Consider the following 19,625-nt stretch of genomic DNA (forward strand, 5'->3'; position numbering starts at 1 on the left):
GGCTCTCCTGGTCTTCTCCGGCCCTCCGCTGTCTTCCGCAAGGCCTTACTGGGCCTGGGTAGCGACGTCATTACGCTGCTGCGTACGCCGTTCCTATTGGATGACGGGACGGCGTGCGCAGCAGCGAATTCACGTCACCAGAGAGGGCCGAGAAGACACCGGAGGACCAGTGCTGGACCCGAAGGGCACCCCGGAGCATCGTGGAGGGGTAAGTAATACTTACCGCACCACACGGGGAACATTAAGCTTCTATCCGGCAGCAGCTTAAGCCTTTTGCGCTGCCGGATAGCACTTAATGCGATGGCCCCTACATAAAAAAGCATCGTATGTCGATGCTGACATCGACATGCAATGGCCTCTGAGAGGCCATCGTATGTTGATTTGATCATATGTTGGGGCCATCGTATGTTGGGGGGTCACTGTAGTTTCCAATCTGTGAAAAACGCCATAACGTTTTTTACAATCTGTGGAAAACGACATACGCATGCGTGATTAGCGTAGTGTACGTTAGGTCTACGCAAATAGCGTAGACTCACGCATGCGTATGGTGTTTTTCACAGATTGGAAAATACTTTACATCACCACCATAACAATTTACACATTCAATAACTGTCCTCTATCTCTACTGATCTCCCCATACACATGAATGTTTGGCATGGCTAAATGTATGTGTTCTCTGTGGATAGAGGATGGGCGAGCTGCTGCTAGACTCCTTAGTTGGCTATTTATCTCTCCTAGAACAATAGGGTTAGGCCGCTGAAATCAAACATGCCCAACACTCCTCTCCCGAGACATCATATGGCTGGTAAGAGTCAGGACGCCACCATAAACTTTAGACAGTCTGCCGAACCCACCGGCAGGATCAGCTGACTTATGCCTAAAATGTATGGGAACCCTAACAGCTGCAGTGATAAGGTATATTACTACTAACGGTGGAAAGAAAAGGTGAAACTTTTAAAGTGGAGAAGATATTTTATTTGTTTTAGGGGTTGTCCGTAATGAAAAAATATTTTCCATTAAAATACAATGTTGAAAACCATGAACTCACCAATTAAGTCACATTATGTGAAAGCCTTCATTCATCTGTTTTTTTTTTGATCGGTCTCGTGTTCCCCCCCCATCACTACTTTTACTCATGTGCTCCCATGCATTACAGGGCAGTGTACATGTACATCAGTACAGACAAGAAAAGGACCATTTCTCACAAGTCTTATACTAAGCATGCGCTGCTTTTCTTGGCAGACACATGCCTAGTATAAATAGTTCATCACATCTGCTCCATTTGCCCAAGATCCCCGACACCCATCACAACATTTCTGCCCCTCCGCTAATATCTGGTATATGCATTGTGCAGACAACGCATGCTGAGTATGAGACTAACAAGAAGGGACTATTTTTAATTTCTTTTCTTTGATGACTTTTACACACACTGCTCAGAAAGCAATGCATGCTGGGAACAGTGTACATAATATCAGCACAGGTAGTAAACATAATCACGTTACCGACCGAGAAAATTAGGTTGTGAAATAAGGTGAGTTAATTGGCATGTTAATTGTGTTCAACATTGTATTTTAAGAGAAAATGTTTTTCATTATGGACAACCCCTTTAATGCAGGATATTGTTTCTGACAATTTTAACAGTGTTATGTTTTGTATTCTAGTGCCGAAGCCATGGACTTCTACAGTGAACATCAATCAAAATCTTTTTTTAAGTAAGTGATGAATAGTTTTTGGACAAACTGAGGCAAGGTATGGTGCTGCATATGGAAGGAAGTAGTAATGTTTTCTATATTACATAGCCTCATACAACAACAACAACAACAACAAAAAATGTTAAAGTCATATTTTATTGTGGGAATCACAATACCAAGAATCACACATATACCAAATCTCGGGTGTATATCTGGGTAACAAACCACTGCTTTATCTGTCTTGCATAGATCCTTTGTTACAATACATCTTATGGCTTTACCGTACAATGTTACCATTGTTAAAAGTTTTTAACGCGTTGAGACCTCTGGCTCTGTTGTAGAAAAGCGATGTGTACTGCAGATACATTTCCCATTCTTGCATATTAATATTCATGATGCATTCGTAGTGATAGTGTGTAATAACAGGGTCAAGTCGTTTTTCTATTTTAGACTATTGCATCAAATTGGCTTTAGTTTGAATACACTGTATCAGTTCTTGATACACATTTTGCAGTTTAAACTAGAAAGAAAAGGCCCCTTTTAACCAATATGTTAGTTTGGTACCTTTGTGGCCTACTCTGCTTCATAGCTGAATTTACAATTTTGGCTACCACATTTGTTTCATGTCTGATCTCTGTACAGAGCTGTATGTGGTTTACCTCTGATATCCACTCTGCAGTAGATATAATATATTTACTGGCACTTAGTTGTTTACTGGCATCTGGATCACAGACATTTTTGGTCTCCTTAGTTCTCATTACTTTTTGAAGGTCTATGCATGTGCACATTCTGACCTTTAATTTTTGGGAAGTGTCTCGTGCATTTCCTGATTCATGCTTTTGCCACACACACACAATTTTTATGCAGTTTTAAAAGTGATATGCTTTAAAGGGGTAACTGGTGCCAAAAAGTTAAACAGATTTGTAAATTACTTCTATTAAAAAATCTTAATCCTTCCAGTAGTTATCAGCGGCTGAATACTACAGAGGGAATTATTTTCTTTTTGGATTTCTTTTCTGTCTGTCCACAGTGCTCTCTGCTGACACCTCTGTCCATTTTAATAACTGTCCAGAGCAGCATATGTTTGCTATGGGGATTTTCTCCTGCTCTGGACAGTTCCTGACATGGACATAGGTGTCAGCAGAGAGCACTGTGGTCAGACAGAAAAGAAATTTAAATAGAAAAGAATTTCCTCTGTAGTATACAGCCTCTAATAAGTACTTGAAGGATTAAGATTTGTTTTATAGAAATAATTTACAAATCTGTTTGTTTAACTTTCTGGCACCAGTTGATTAAAAAAAAAAAAAGTTTTCCACCAGAGTTCCCCTTTAATGCAGAATTGCAGGAAGGCGCACAGGAGTATAAACACTAGGAGGTATTTTTACAATGTGCTAAGAAAATATATATATAGCTATATATATATTAGGGATGTAAGAAAAAATCGATTCTCGCGATAATCGCGATTTTTTCATTTGCCGATACTGAATCGATTCAAAATATTTTTGAATCGATTCTTTTAGGGATGTGGAATTTTTATCTCCTGACGCCCGGAACAGCATGTCCTGTCCTGGGCATCAGGAGATAAAAGTTCCACATTTGTGGAGCCGGGCAGGCCGGATCTGACACGGCGTCAATCTGGGTGTATGGAGCGGGCTCCGACTCGTGCCCACTCCGTACTATGTGACCCCCGGCTGATTTCAGTAGCCGGGGGCCGCCGCTAATAGCCAGCATGCGGCGATCGCCGCGGCTGGCTATTAAAGGAGTACTCCGGTGCACACTTTTCTCATTTTATCCCGTCCGGGCTGCAAAATAAAATAAAACGCACTTTATCTTACCTGCCAACGAGCCCCCGGAGCTCCGGTACAGGTGTTCAGTCCCCGGGCTGTATTCTTCTTACTTCCTGTTAGCCCGGCACGTCACACGGAGCTTCAGCCTATCACTGGCCGCAGCGATGTCCCGCCTCCGCTGGTGATAGGCTGAAGCTCCGTGTGACGTGCCGGGCTAACAGGAAGTAAGAAGAATACAGCCCGGGGACCGAACACCTGTACCAGAGCTCCGCGGGCTCGTTGGCAGGTAAGATAAAGTGCGTTTTCTTTTATTTTGCAGCCCGGACGAGATAAAATGAGAAAAGTGTGCACCGGAGTACTACAGCTTTGACAGCGGCGTCTATTGGGATCTATGAATGCTCCCAGGTGGGCGATGTATCGGGATATATCGCGATGTATCGTCACCTAGACGGTATCGCGATATATCGGGATATATCGAATCGCCACACTGGTATCGCGATTCGAATCAAATCGCCAAATTCTTGGCGATTCACACCCCTAATATATATAGCAACAGGAGAATACAGCAGCACACTGCTAGCACACAGATATAGATAAAACAAGAGTATATAGATAAAACATGAGTATATAGATAGAACATGAAAAGCTATACAGCTGTAGTGCAATAAATTAAAATAAGAAACTATGAAATTATGAGGTACTTAGCTTGCAAATTTGGCGGCCAAATAGCGTGGACCGTCCCACCACGGTAAGGTGACCTCATTCTGGGACGGACCCTACACTATGAATATGCCTCTGTGTGAACAGTACAGCAGGCATTGCAAGGTCTGAAACATCCAAGGCACCTTATATACACCTAATAGAGGTGGGTGGGGTGCAAGAGCCAATATGGAGGTAACCACTCCCCCGTATGTGTAATACAACCAAAGAATAAGTTGGCCAGCACTATTGATTCCAAACTATTGTAAAGACCTGGCTTACAGGTGTATAGGTATATATATGTGTGTGTGTGTGTGTATATATATATATATATGATGTAATGGTATAATATAAACATATTATTTTATAATTGTGGATCCGCAATTGCAGTTATTACTATTTCATATCCGCACTGGATCCTATGTGTGTGAATGCACCTGTAAGCTATGAATTCTTTTAATAGGAGTATTCCTTTAGGGGTTTCTTCTATTTCCTTTAGGGGTTTCTTATCTATTTCTTCTTCGATTATAATTTGGAAATCAAGTAATGTTACATAATTCATTGTGATGACTGGATCACAACATCTAAGGTTTAATGTATGTTCCACATATTTTGCTAGATTTCTGCATCAGACACATAAAGAATGACTTTTTGCACCCTAGTTATATATACTACTATTAAAGGGGTACTCTGCTGCCCCAGCATTCGGATCATTTTGTTTTGAGCGCTGGGTGCGGGCGGCAGGGGTTGTGACGATACGGCCACGCCCCTAGTGACGCCACGCCACGTCCCCTCAATTCAAGTCTATGGGAGGGGGCCTGGCGTCCCATAGACTTGCATTGAGGGAGCGCGATGTGATGTCACAAAGGGCTTGGCCGAGACGTCACGACCCCCGCCGCTCACATCCAGCATTCTAACTCAACGCCGGGTGCTGCACAGAGATCGCGGGGGTCCTGCTGCTGACATCTTATCCCCTATCCTTTTGAATAGGGGATAAGATGTCTAGGGGCGGAGTACCCCTTTAAAACAATGTAAGACTCCCTTGGAACAGCTGTCATTACCCGGTTTATATAAATAAATGGATAATATTAATAATGTTATAGATTAGTCCAACAGTGTTTCTCACCAGTTCTCCGAGGGCAGAAGTCTGCTAGATGTCAGCACAATCCATACTTTAATTTTCAACTGTAGGGCCTTCTGTACTCTCCGTAATTATAGTATAGCTTGCTACATATGTCACTCGACTTCAGTGCCCTCTAGTAGACATTTTTGTTCTGTTCAATGCCATTGTAGTAAATAATTAAAAAGCCTGGAGCTGAAGTCAGAAGGCACAGTTTCTGTTGAATAGTAATTTGGTTAAAGAGGCACAAGGTATGCTGACAGATTTACAAAGTTGTATTTAATAAGAAGGCACTAGGGCTCCATTTTATAGACCTTTATTCATACAGAGAGGTAACAATATGCTCTTTGTCCTCAAAGCTAAAGTTGTCATTTAAAGCATTAACAAACAGGAAACATTCCCACATGAGGGTTCTTGGTTGTAACTCATTTTCCTGAAGTTAACCCTGACGTAGGTTAGTTCAATGTTCCATCTATCAAACTCTGTTTCAAGGACTCAAATAAGACCTGGCGATCACCACCAAAAAAAGCAAATATATTTTTTACATGATATATCATACTTTCTGATGCATACATCGGTAGGTGTGTGTATGTTTTTCTTATATTATTGTGAAAAAGGTAACCTATTGCGAAAAATCCTAATGATCGGCTTTTACTGCCAGGATGGGCCTCAGGCAAGTGTCTGCAGGAAATTTGTAATATTGTGAGTCATAGTGTCTCCATGTCAAAGTTTGCAAAGTTTCCACAATAGTAGAAGAATTAGGCAATATCTGTAAGTGGCAAGGTTACAGCACTTCATCAGTGCAAAGGCTACTGGGAATGTTTGGGGAAGGCTAAATGGCAAATCCACTTTCATTAATATTATAATTATTATTTTTTATTTTTATAGTGTCCTTGGTTCCATAGTGCTGCATGTATCATAAGGGGTGAAATACAGTACATGACTCAAAAGCAAGTACAATGAACATAGAACAGTAAATGACAGACTGTTATAATGGGAAAAGGACCTTGCCCACTGTCTTCCTTTAAAGAGGTACTCTGCCGCTCAGTGTTTGGAACAAACTGTTCCGAACGCTGGAGCCGGGAGCTTGTGACGTCATAGCCCTGCCCCCTCATGATGCCACGCACCTCAATGCAAGTTTATGGGAGGGGGCGTGACAACTGTCACGCCCCCTCCCATAGACTTGCATTGAGGGGGTGGGGCATGACGTCATGAGGGGGTGGGACTATGACATCACAAGCTCCCGGCTCCAGTGTTCTGAACAGTTTGTTCCAAACGCTGAGCAGTGGAGTACCCCTTTAAATGTTTTTTTTTTTTGTTTTTTTTTTTTTGTAGATAATAGGTCTGGTTAGTTGAAGGTGCTTCCTTGCTGAGCTCTATGATTAAGGATCTCATCCTTCAGCTCAGGAAGGAAATCCGCTCAGGTGGAAAGCCATTACTGGGCAGTCAGGTCATTCTAAATCCTATACCTATATCCTTGCAGTAGGGAATTTCTTCTAATGTCTTTCCATTTTTTCTCTCCAAACTGTTTAAAGCCTTTCACCTAGCTTTTCAGAATGTTCACAAGTTCATCTTTTCACAAGGTTTCATGTGTATGTGTATGTGTGCATGAGAAGTAGCACTAGTTATGACAACTAGATAACACGTATGGCATTTTCATCCACATTTGTGCTATGCAGGCTCCATCTCTGGTTTTCAGTTGTCTTAGAGCTAGTGGGTGGAGACTAGTTGCTATGATGTCTCCTATGCTCTGCACACACACTGAAAATGGGATCTTGCTGCAGCATATTGGACATTATAGAGCAGTAGTGAGTAATGTAATCTATGAATAAAACACTAAGTTGATATATAATTCCTGATACTCTCTTTCTCTTTCTTTTTTTGTCTCCATCTATATTTTTCTAGACATTCCCCTGCCCACATAATTGGGCTTTTATACCTGTATGTTTGAGACAAAAGGAAGGATTTGATTTCACTAGGGTGTAAACATTCTAGTGACCTTAGCAGTCTGTATAGTACAGAAAGGACTGACTGAACTCTTGCTCTCTACACACAATGGGGGGGAATTTATCATTATATATACACAGTTTTCACTGTCTATATTGCGCAATCTTTTTTGCACAATTCCGTTTTTTGCACAATTTTTGATAACATTTTACAAGTGGAATTCTAAATCACGGTGTACGGTAGAGCTGATTATGTGGTGGACATCGATTTATCAACTGTGTCTTTTCTCTTTACACGCACAAATTTTGCGCAAGTCCTGATTTTACTGCGCAAATATACACCATCAAGGTAGACACTTAAAATGTTATAAGAATAAGTCCAGCAAGTCCAGCAATATGTCATACATATTTAGATTATAACAACCTATAAGGGGTGACCCCCTTATGGGGACAACCCTCACTAGAACCCTCCCTATAAAATATTTGCTTTATTTAATATTGATTAAAATATGTGACCCCAAAAGAAAAGTTAAAATCTGCAGTGGCAGGGGAATGTATATGATCAGGTGTGAAGGAATTCACACACTAAAGGGTGTTCGGGGCAGCTGCACATGTATTCAATTCCACTCTGTGGACCACTGGTAATTCCAGTGTCCACTAGTGCTCCGCTGTCCCTCACTCCTTTGTTCCTAAAGATCCCCTGTACCACGCTAACTAAAACTCGGACCATAGGCCTCCCCGACGTTTCGGTGACGAATCACCTTTGTAAAGGGTTGCGAGGCTACTGTCAGGTTGTTATTGTCAATTTTGCCCTGAATACTCTCGGGGACACTTTTTTGAGCATTGAACATATTTAGATTAGACACCGATCTGTACACACTGTGGATCTGTAGAACTGTGTCAAATTCAAACCCCCGCTGTTCTTAAGGAGTGCAAGAGATTGCACCCGTGTAATGTAACCATGGTGACTGTACCGCTAAGAATACCACTGTATGTGCAGGGAGGGAGAAGGAGGTATGGCTGTTAGGTCTATGTATATGTGTGATCATGTGTATGCTGCAGAGCTGAGTGTGTGATTGTGAAAATGCAGCAGGGCTGAGTGCGTGATTGTGTGGATGCAGCAGAGCAGAGTGTGTGTATGTGTAAATACAGCAGAGGTGAGTGAGTTATTGTGTATATGCAGCAGAGCTGAGTATGTGATTGTGTATGCAGCAGAGCTGAGTGTGTAATTGTCTATATGCAGCAGAGCTGAGTGTGTGACTATGTGATATGCAGCAGAACTGAGTATGTTATTTGCGTTTACCCTGGTTGGTAAACACTGTGTACATGTATACCAGAGCTGATTGTGTGATCATGTACATGTAACAGAAATTAGTGTGCGGCATGTGTATGGAGCAGAGCTGAATGTGTGATTATGTGTTTGCATGACCACACACAGTCATCTCTGCTGCATACACACAATCACACACTCTGCTCTGCTGCATACACATGATCACACACTCAGCTCTGCTGCATATACACAGTCACACACTCAGCTTTACTGCATATACACAGTCACACTCAGCTCTACTGCATATACGCAGTCACACATTCAGCTCTGCTGCATATACACAGTCACACACTCAGCTCTGCTGCATATACACAGTCACACACTCAGCTCTGCTGCATATACACAGTCACACACTCAGCTCTGCTGCATATACACAGTCACACACTCAGCTCTGCTGCATATACACAGTCACACACTCAGCTCTGCTGCATATACACAGTCACACACTCAGCTCTGCTGCATATACACAGTCACACACTCTGCTCTGCTGCATACACATAGTCACACACTCAGCTCTGCTGCAAATGCATGCCAAGTTTTGCAACACTTGGAGGCATTCTCGTTTTGTAAAAACTGATATAGAGGTAAGGGGACAGATTGTTTTGCAAAATTACATTTTTTTAAAACCCAGTCATTCTGTGTACTTTATAAAGATTTATGATTTTACTATTGTGCAGAGTTTTGTTTGGCACACACTGCTGCTCTGGCACTTCTAGCTATGTGAGCAGTTTACTGTGGGAAAATGTCACAGCTCTGTGAAGTGCAGCTCTGTGAAGTATAGAAGGAGTGCACGGTAGAGCGGGGGGAGGGGCGTTTTTATATTTGCGCAAAATTTATCAAAGCACGTGCGCAACTTTTGTAAATTTTGAGCAAGAGTGTAAATTAGACAGGCAGTGTAAAGGGGTAGATTTGTGTCTGCAATAGACACCTAATGATAAATGTCCCCCATTGGACTTATAGCAAGAGATTTTCTGTAAGGCTGCTTTCACACTATAAAAATACTTCCGTTATAAACGCCCGTCATAAAAATCTTGAAAATCGGCCATTAGAAAATCCCATTGTAGTCTATGGGATTTTTCTAATAGCCGTTTTAACCCGTTATCGCCCGTTATTAAAAAGGACATTATTTTGTGACGGGCAAATGAACGGGAGAGATAGTGCATGCACTAATTCTCCCGCTACTATCGCCCGTCACAAAATAATGGCAGTTATTAATAACTGGTTAAAACGGCTATTAGAAAAATCCCATAGACTATAATTGTATTTTCTAACGGCCGTTAGGGGTTTAGAACTGATGAAAGGCAATAGCTGCAGAGATTGTCTGCTCTTGCTTTATGTGGATTTCTACAGGTACTGTGGTTTTATCTTGCAGCTAAGACAGCGTATCATAATGGATAATTTGCTTTTATGAAATTGGTCCCAATTCATGTCAGTGTTATTAGATTGAGAGCTTCTTTAGGGACTAGGGCTGTTGTCAGCGATCACTGGAATATCTCAGCACTAGAATAATGCTCTAGAATAATCTAAAGTGGTTATTCAATTGTGACGCTGGAGGCTTACTGGTTGAGGGACATCTTTATTTTTCCAGTGTCCGTGAGTTTATACATTGCCTTTTACTGACTGTTTCCTTAGTATAGCTAGTGCCTTTATATTTTCTTTTGTTCTTCGAAGAGGCATTTGTTTATGAACAGCTTAAAGAGAATCTGACAGCTAGTTCATCCGCACTAAACCCAGTATAGTGCCAGTGAAGAGCTGTAAAATTAGGGGTTACTCACTAAAATCAGTTGGTTAGATACTGTGTTATTCTTGTAAAAAATGTTATTCCTAATGAGCTCCCCCTCGGCCCCACCCCCTTTTTTATTATGCTAATGAATGCCGTGAGTGAGCACACAGAGAGCAGAGAGCTTACCCTTGGCCTTCATTAGCCTCCATTGGGTGCTGGGGCTCATTGAAGAACGCACCATCTTACCAACGGATTTTAGTGAGTAACCCCTCATATTACAGCTCTTCACCCTCACTATAACCCAGTATGGGTTTAGTGTGATTGAATTAGCAGTCAGATTCTCTTTAAGGGTATGGACCTGATTTTATCCGGAAAATCTGCCACTCATCATTAGAAGTCATGTGATTTATTTTCCGAGTCAGCTCTTGAAAAGTTAGTTCCAATGTACAATGTTCTCACAACAGAATCCACAGGACTGCTGATATGTGGTGCACCAGCTTTTACTTTTACCCAGTGACATCGGTAGGCAGCCCCCTGTACCCATTAGCTGGTACTAGGTGACTGCCTTTACCGTATAGATTACTGCATAATGAGGTATACTTCTCACTTGTTCCCTTTAATTGAAATACCTTGTAAGCCATTATGGGCCATTTCTGTCCTAGAAGTTGGAACCAGAAATTTAGAGGAAATCTACAACAGTTAATTTTTATTTTCTTGTTTTATGACTATGTTAAGTATGAACAGGGATTGTATGTACTTTAGTGTTTCTATGGGAATTGTAAAAAAAAAATTACATTAGTATATGTTTAAAAAAAAAAATCCAACATGGCTGCTGTCAGTTTACCACAGATGTAATCTGTCCTAGCACACAGGACAGTTTGCTACTCATTAGTGTGTACAGTTTATTTTGTTACAACAAATTAATCCAAAGGGTTAAACAAAGCCTCTATATTGCATGTGTCACACTAATACTAAAACGTAACTTTTTTTTTTGTTACCAAGTAATAGAATAAGTGAGGAACCAAAAAGTATTAAAACCACAATTCCACTGTTGTCATAAATTTGAATAGTGACACCATATAAATAGGCTCACTTTACCCTGACATTCATTGCTGTTAGTCTCCTTGATAAAGCCACATTTAGTGGCGAAACATGTCGGGGTGGGACAGTATTGTATTTTAGTAGCAACTCCACTGCAGTCTATGGTTAAAATCAGCCAATAAATATGGTCCAGGCTGAATAGCTCACGCCTGCGGTGCACAGCAGGTGCGAGACACCAAGTGGTCACAACATCTTTATTATATAGTGTGTGCAAACACTGACCTAATGTCACATGTATAAGTGACTATATAATAGAGCAGTGGTTCTTAACCTGGGTTCGATCGAACCCCAGGGGTTTGGTGAGTCAGTCCCGGGCGTTCGGCGGGGGAGGTCGCAACAGGACAGACAAACCAAGCAATTGCTTGGGGCCCCAAGCTGGCCCTGGGCCCCGACCAGAGTCGGTGTTTGCCCGTCCTGTAGCGACAGGGCAATTCCCCCCCATCACTATTAACTTCCTGTGGCCCCGTGTTAAGTTTAAAAACGCAAGGCCGCCGGGACATAGCGCATGCCAGGATGTCACTGACGTCCCGTGCATGCGCCCATGGAAACGAAGGCACCGAGGACCAGAGGATAGAGAAGGAGGAAGACGCGCTCTGGCCAGCTTGGTAAGTGACCAGCGGCACGTCATCTTCGGTGCTCCGACCTCCGGTCCCGAGCCATACACTGCATATGGCTGGAGGCTGTATGTCTGTGGGGGAACACTGTCTACATCAGTGGTCTTCAACCTGTGGACCTCCAGATGTTGCAAAACTACAACTCCCAGCCGTTGGCTGTCCGGGCATGCTGGGAGTTGTAGTTTTGCAACATCTGGAGGTCAGTAGTTTGAAGACCACTGGCCTACATAATGTGGGGGAACACTGCCTGCCTAATGTGGGGGAACACTGCCTGCCTAATGTGGGGGAACACTGCCTGCCTAATGTGGGGTGGGAACACTGCCTGCCTAATGTGGGGTGGGAACACTGCCTGCCTAATGTGGGGAGGAACTCTGTCAGCCGAATGTGGGGGAACTCTGTCTGCCTAATGTGGGGGAACTCTGCCTGCCCAATGTGGGGGAACACTGCCTGCCTAATGTTGGGGAACACTGCCTGCCTAATGTGGGGGAACACTGCCTGCCTAATGTGGGGGAACACTGCCTGCCTAATGTGGGGGAACACTGCCTGCCTAATGTGGGGGAACACTGCCTGCCTAATGTGGGGGAACACTGCCATTGTTGTGAAAATGACATGAGAGTGGCACTTGCCAAGTTGTCTCTGAAAGACAACAGCAGAAGTCACACTGATTTGCAGTAAATATTCATTATGTTTTTGTGTGAAAATCATGTTTTCATGGTTTTGTTCTTTGTTCTTAATGGGTTTGTTCATTTTGTGCACCTATGTGTCAATATATACTTAAATATATACCTCCTATGTTTTGAATTTGAAAAAAATCACATTTTATTTTTCCAATTAAGAGGGGTTCGGTGAATGCGCATATGAAACTGGTGGGGTTCAGTACCTCCAACAAGGTTAAGAACCACTGTAATAGAGAGTCACTTATTGCATTCTGGGTGACATCCAGTTTGCAGAGAATCTCTAAGTTTAACACCACACTGACTAACCTGCAATAGGAGTCTTGAGTCTGAGCGACTGACTCACTAGTATGGGGTGACCAAATAGGACCTAGGCATCACTATACAAATTTATGACAACAGTGGAATTGTGGTTTTAATACTTTTTGGTTCCTCACTTATTCTATTATTTGGTAACAAAATAAAAGTAAAGTTTTAGACACATGCAATATAGAGGCTTTGTTTAATCCTTTGGGTTAATTTGTTGTAGCGAGATTACCTCTGCATGTGCCATTGGGGCCGTCATTTAGTTGTAGTCAGTTTATTTTGTTGGGATACATGTAGACCGCTAAATGCTTCCTACACTTTTACCAATATTACATTATACACTATAGTATATGCCACATATATTACTGCACCTATATGTCTCCCTATAGTTGCAGGCTGTTATGGGTAATGTACTTACCCAGCTTGTCTCTCTCTTGTGATAGAGTTGTGTCTGTGTGCACTCTACTTTTACTGTAGTGTAAAATATAATATTGTGTCTGTGTGCACTCTAATTTTCCTGTAGTGTATAATGTAATATTGTGTCTGTGCACTCTACTTTTACTGTAGTGTGTAATATAATATTGTGTCCATGTGCACTCTACTTTTACTGTAGTGTATAATATAATATTGTGTCTGTGTGCACTCTATTTTTACTGTAGTGTATAATATTGTGTCTGTGAGCACTCTACTTTTACTGTAGTGTATAATATAATATTGTGTCTGTGTGCACTCTACTTTTACTGTAGTGTATAATATAATATTGTGTCTGTGTGCACTCTACTTTTACTGTAGTGTATAATATAATGTGTCTGTGTGCACTCTACTTTTACTGTAGTGTATAATATAATATTGTGTCCATGTGCACTCTACTTTTACTGTAGTGTATAATATAATATAATATTGTGTCTGTGTGCACTCTACTTTTACTGTAGTGTATAATATAATATAATGTGTCTGTGTGCACTCTACTTTTACTGTAGTGTACAGTATAATGTAATATTGTGTCAGTGTGCACTCTACTTTTACTGTAGTGTATAATATTGTGTCTGTGTGCACTCTACTTTTACTGTAGTGTATAATATAATATTGTGTCTGTGTGCACTCTACTTTTACTGTAGTGTATAATATAATATTGTGTCTGTGTGTATTCTACTTTTACTGTAGTGTATAATATAATATTGTGTCTGTGTGTATTCTACTTTTACTGTAGTGTATAATATAATATTGTGTCTGTGTGCACTCTACTTTTACTGTAGTGTATAATATAATATTGTGTCTGTGTGCACTCTACTTTTACTGTAGTGTATAATGTGTCTGTGTGCACTCTACTTTTACTGTAGTGTATAATATAATATTGTGTCCATGTGCACTCTACTTTTACTGTAGTGTATAATATAATATAATATTGTGTCTGTGTGCACTCTACTTTTACTGTAGTGTATAATATAATGTGTCTGTGTGCACTCTACTTTTACTGTAGTGTATAATATAATATTGTGTCTGTGTGCACTCTACTTTTACTGTAGTGTACAGTATAATGTAATATTGTGTCAGTGTGCACTATACTTTTACTGTAGTGTATAATATTGTCTGTGTGCACTCTACTTTTACTGTAGTGTATAATATAATATTGTGTCTGTGTGCACTCTACTTTTACTGTAGTGTATAATATAATATTGTGTCTGTGTGTATTCTACTTTTACTGTAGTGTATAATATAATATTGTGTCTGTGTGCACTCTACTTTTACTGTAGTGTATAATATAATATTGTGTCTGTGTGCACTCTACTTTTACTGAAGTGTATAATATTGTGTCTGTGTGCACTCTACTTTTACTGTAGTGTATAATATTGTGTCTGTGTGCACTCTAATTTTACTGTAGTGTATAATATAATATTGTATCTGTGTGCACTCTACTTTTACTGTAGTGTATAATATTGTGTCTGTGTGCACTCTAATGTTACAGTTGTTTATAATGTAATATTGTGTCTGTGTGCACTCTACTTTTACTGTAGTGTATAATATTGTATCTGTGTGCACTCTACTTTTACTGTAGTGTATAATTTAATATTGTGTCTGTGTGTATTCTACTTTTACTGTAGTGTATAATGTAATATTGTGTCTGTGTGCACTCTACTTTTACTGTAGTGTATAATATTGTGTCTGTGTGCACTCTACTTTTACTGTAGTGTATAATATTGTGTCTGTGTGCACTCTACTTTTACTGTAGTGTATAATATAATATTGTGTCTGTGTGCACACTATTTTTACTGTAGTGTATAATATTGTCTGTGCACTCTATTTTTACTGTAGTGTATAATATAATATTGTGTCTGTGTGCACTCTACTTTTACTGTAGTGTATAATATAATATTGTGTCTGTGTGCACTCTACTTTTACTGTAGTGTATAATATAATATTGTGTCTGTGTGCACTCTACTTTTACTGTAGTGTATACCGTAATGTAATATTGTGTCTGTATGCACTCTACTTTTACTGTAGTGTACAGTATAATGTAATATTGTGTCAGTGTGCACTCTACTTTTACTGTAGTGTATAATGTAATATTGTGTCAGTGTGCACTCTACTTTTACTGTAGTGTATAATATAATATTGTGTCTGTGTGCACTCTACTTTTACTGTAGTGTATAATATAATATTGTGTCTGTGTGCACTCTACTTTTACTGTAGTGTATAATATAATATTGTGTCTGTGTGCACTCTACTTTTACTGTAGTGTATAATATAATATTGTGTCTGTGTGCACTCTACTTTTACTGTAGTGTATAATATAATATTGTGTCTGTGTGCACTCTACTTTTACTGTAGTGTATAATGTAATATTGTGTCTGTATGCACTCTACTTTTACTGTAGTGTACAGTATAATGTAATATTGTGTCAGTGTGCACTCTACTTTTACTGTTGTTTATAATGTAATATTGTGTCTGTGTGCACTCTACTTTTACTGTAGTGTATAATGTAATATTGTGTCTGTGTGCACTCTAATTTTACTGTTGTTTATAATGTAATATTGTGTCTGTGTGCACTCTACTTTTACTGTAGTGTACAGTATAATGTAATATTGTGTCAGTGTGCACTCTACTTTTACTGTAGTGTATAATATAATATTGTGTCTGTGTGCACTCTACTTTTACTGTAGTGTATAATATAATATTGTGTCTGTGTGCACTCTACTTTTACTGTAGTGTAGAGTATAATGTAATATTGTGTCAGTGTGCACTCTACTTTTACTGTAGTGTATAATATAATATTGTGTCTGTGTGCACTCTACTTTTACTGTAGTGTATAATGTAATATTGTGTCTGTGTGCACTCTACTTTTACTGTAGTGTAGAGTATAATGTAATATTGTGTCAGTGTGCACTCTACTTTTACTGTAGTGTATAATATAATATTGTGTCTGTGTGCACTCTACTTTTACTGTAGTGTATAATATAATATTGTGTCTGTGTGCACTCTACTTTTACTGTAGTGTATAATGTAATATTGTGTCTGTGTGCACTCTACTTTTACTGTAGTGTATAATATAATATTGTGTCTGTGTGCACTCTACTTTTACTGTAGTGTATAATATAATATTGTGTCTGTGTGCACTCTACTTTTACTGTAGTGTATAATATAATATTGTGTCTGTGTGCACTCTACTTTTACTGTAGTGTATAATGTAAAATTGTGTCTGTGTGCACTCTACTTTTACTGTAGTGTACAGTATAATGTAATATTGTGTCAGTGTGCACTCTACTTTTACTGTAGTGTATAATGTAAAATTGTGTCTGTATGCACTCTACTTTTACTGTAGTGTATAATGTAATATTGTGTCTGTGTGCACTCTACTTTTACTGTAGTGTACAGTATAATGTAATATTGTGTCAGTGTGCACTCTACTTTTACTGTAGTGTATAATATAATATTGTGTCTGTGTGCACTCTACTTTAGTGTATAATGTAATATTGCCAGTATCTCTGAACCTGTATTAAGAACACTGTAAACTTGCCTCATCTGCATGTTTTGTTGCATTTGCAACATCATTAGGGTAACGGGCAGTCATTCATGTGGTCATGAAGTACCTATATTTACAGGTACAGGTAGGGGGACATTTATTAATGTTGGTGTTTAAGGTAGTAAGGATTTTACCCGTTTGCTTGGTGTATTGTATGCACAGTTGCTCAAAATTTACCAAAAAGGTGCACAGGACTTGATAAATTTTGCGCAATTATAGAGACCAGTGAGCTGCAGAGACTGGTTTACGCTAGGTGCTCTGGCATCTGACGCTTTTGTATGTGTCCTATTAGGTGGTGTAGGATTGTGCAAAAAAGTAGGCTTTGTGCAAAAAAAACTTTTAAATTTAATTTGCGCAAATTATAAATACAGCTCCACTGCAAAAAATGGGGTATGGTGCACCAAACAGTAGACAACTTTGAAAGATGTTCTATGGATAATTGCAAAAAATTACAAAATTTGCAGGGTCATTTAGAACATTGAAGTGTGGTGTAAACCAATGATAAATCTCCCCCTTAGTCTCTATTACGTCATGGCACGTCTTGTTAGAAATGTCCAATAGACCTAGGTTTTGGGACTGGTTGCCCCTATGATGAAGTGGAAGTGGCCATGTTCTATAAATTATACCTAACACCCTTGATGAAACAAGCAAAGAAAAATAATAACATTTACTAATTAAAACCTTGTTTTTACACCTATACTGTAGCATATTTTTTACAGTATTTTTATACAATTCTTGGAGAACTACTTTAACAGTAGGGTCTCACGTGCTGTATTTTTCAGCATATTTGCTGCTTTGTATTTTCCTACCCATTGAAGTCAATGGGTAGCAAAATCAGCTTCAGAAAATATCCTGCAGATGATCCTGTATGTGTGAACGTATCCTAGATGTATTTTTGCTGTTCAGTTAAATTTCATTGGTTGCATTGGGAGCAAGGTTACACTGGTATATTATTGGTTTATTATTTATCTTTTGGCTTCTAAAATTTTAATAAGGGAATGTATAACCTTTTTATATATCCACTTTATATGTGCTTGCAAGTCAGTTACTTAAGTAAAATTGCATATTGAGTCATGTAAAAAAGCTTGAAAATGTTAGTTTACAAGAGACCAGGCATTCTTTTGACTGACAAATATAGAATTTTACACTTTTAAGTCAATTGACAGAATGTGTAAAGTCTAGATTTTAAAAAGGAAACTTGGTAGTGTATTGCATTTTGCTAAGAGTGGGAAATGTGTTTGTTTTTTGTTTTTTTCAACTTCTATACGAACAAAAAGTTTCTCTGTGAGCTGAAAAATAGATAGAACAATTCTATTACTATACATGATCTATTTTATGTTTTACTGCAGAGGTCCCTAGCCTAGTACTAAAGGCCCACCAACAGTCCGGGATTTGAATTTTTTCCTCAGTGGGCCTTGAGGACTGGGTTGGGGACCACAGTTCTGTTGCATAAATTTCTTTGCAAAATGACTTCTAGAATTATTCACAATAATAAGTGGAGTAGGGTCCCCTGATTGGTATTCCATCTATAAGACACAGCATAAAGTTGTTTTTAAAGGTTTCTCCAACTCTTTCAGACTTACACTACATTGTATATTGAACAGCTGACCTTTAAAGGGGGTACGCCAACGTCAGGTAAAAAAACAAGCAAAAAAAAACCCCATAAAAATACTACAGAAAAATATAGCAAGCCTCCCGAGACAGCAGATGATGATGATGCCTTGTCTCTGAAAAGACAAAGGAGCCAGAGAGCTTGAGACAGCACCACATTAAAGGGGTACTCCGGTGAAAACCTTTTTTCTTTTAAATCAACTGGTGGCAGAAAGTTAAACATATTTTTAAATTACTTCTATTAAAAAATCTTAATCCTTCCTGTACTTATTAGCTGCTGAATACTACAGAGGAAATTCTTTTCTTTTTGGAATGCTCTCTGATGACATCACGACCACAGTTCTCTCTGCTGACTTTATTATAATAATAATAACGCTTTATTTATTGTTGCCCTTAGTGGGATTTGAACCCAAGTCCCCAGAACTGCAAGGCAGCTGTGCTAACCACTGAGCCACCATGCTGCCCTTAGCATACATCTGCTATGCATCTGCTATGCATGGTTGCTAAAATGGACAGAAATGTCAGCAGAGAGCACTGTGTTCGTGATGTCATCAGTGTTCCAAAAATAAAGGAATTTCCTCTGTAGCATTCAGCAGCTAATAAGTACTGGAAGGATTAATATTTTTTAATAGAAGTAATTTACAAATATGTTTAACTTTCTGCCACCAGTTGCTTTAAAAGAAAAAAAAGTTTTCACCGGAGTACCCCTTTAAAAATGAAAGAACAACACAACTTCCGGGGTGAATTACATAAAATATGCTGAAGCCAGTACAGTCTGTAATAAGTATTAGTAATATTAGTAAGTTTTGTGAGACTGAAATACCCCAATAATGCTAGTTTCCCTGTAATAGCACTGAAACATATAACATAAAACATATATATTCCCCCAACAAACTTTGTTGGTTACTTTGGATCAGCTGATCAGTGGCCTGGCTTCTGTTTTTAAGACAGAACTATAGAGAGTAATACTATAGAGAGTAATACATAAAAAGTGCAACTCCA

General features: G+C 39.3%; 1 protein-coding gene across 1 annotated transcript in view; it reads left to right on the plus strand.

Annotated features, from left to right (window-relative positions):
* The window catches only part of NME7 (NME/NM23 family member 7), a 185,791-nt gene that overhangs the window by 66,980 nt on the left and 99,186 nt on the right, over window positions 1-19,625 (plus strand). Inside the window, exon 5 of the mRNA XM_056558201.1 lies at window positions 1,662-1,712. Coding sequence (XP_056414176.1) covers window positions 1,662-1,712 — 51 coding nt within the window. The remainder of the gene's footprint in view (window positions 1-1,661; window positions 1,713-19,625) is intronic.

The sequence above is a fragment of the Hyla sarda genome, chromosome 2, assembly GCF_029499605.1.
Source record: "Hyla sarda isolate aHylSar1 chromosome 2, aHylSar1.hap1, whole genome shotgun sequence".
NCBI classification, from domain to species: Eukaryota; Metazoa; Chordata; class Amphibia; order Anura; family Hylidae; genus Hyla; species Hyla sarda.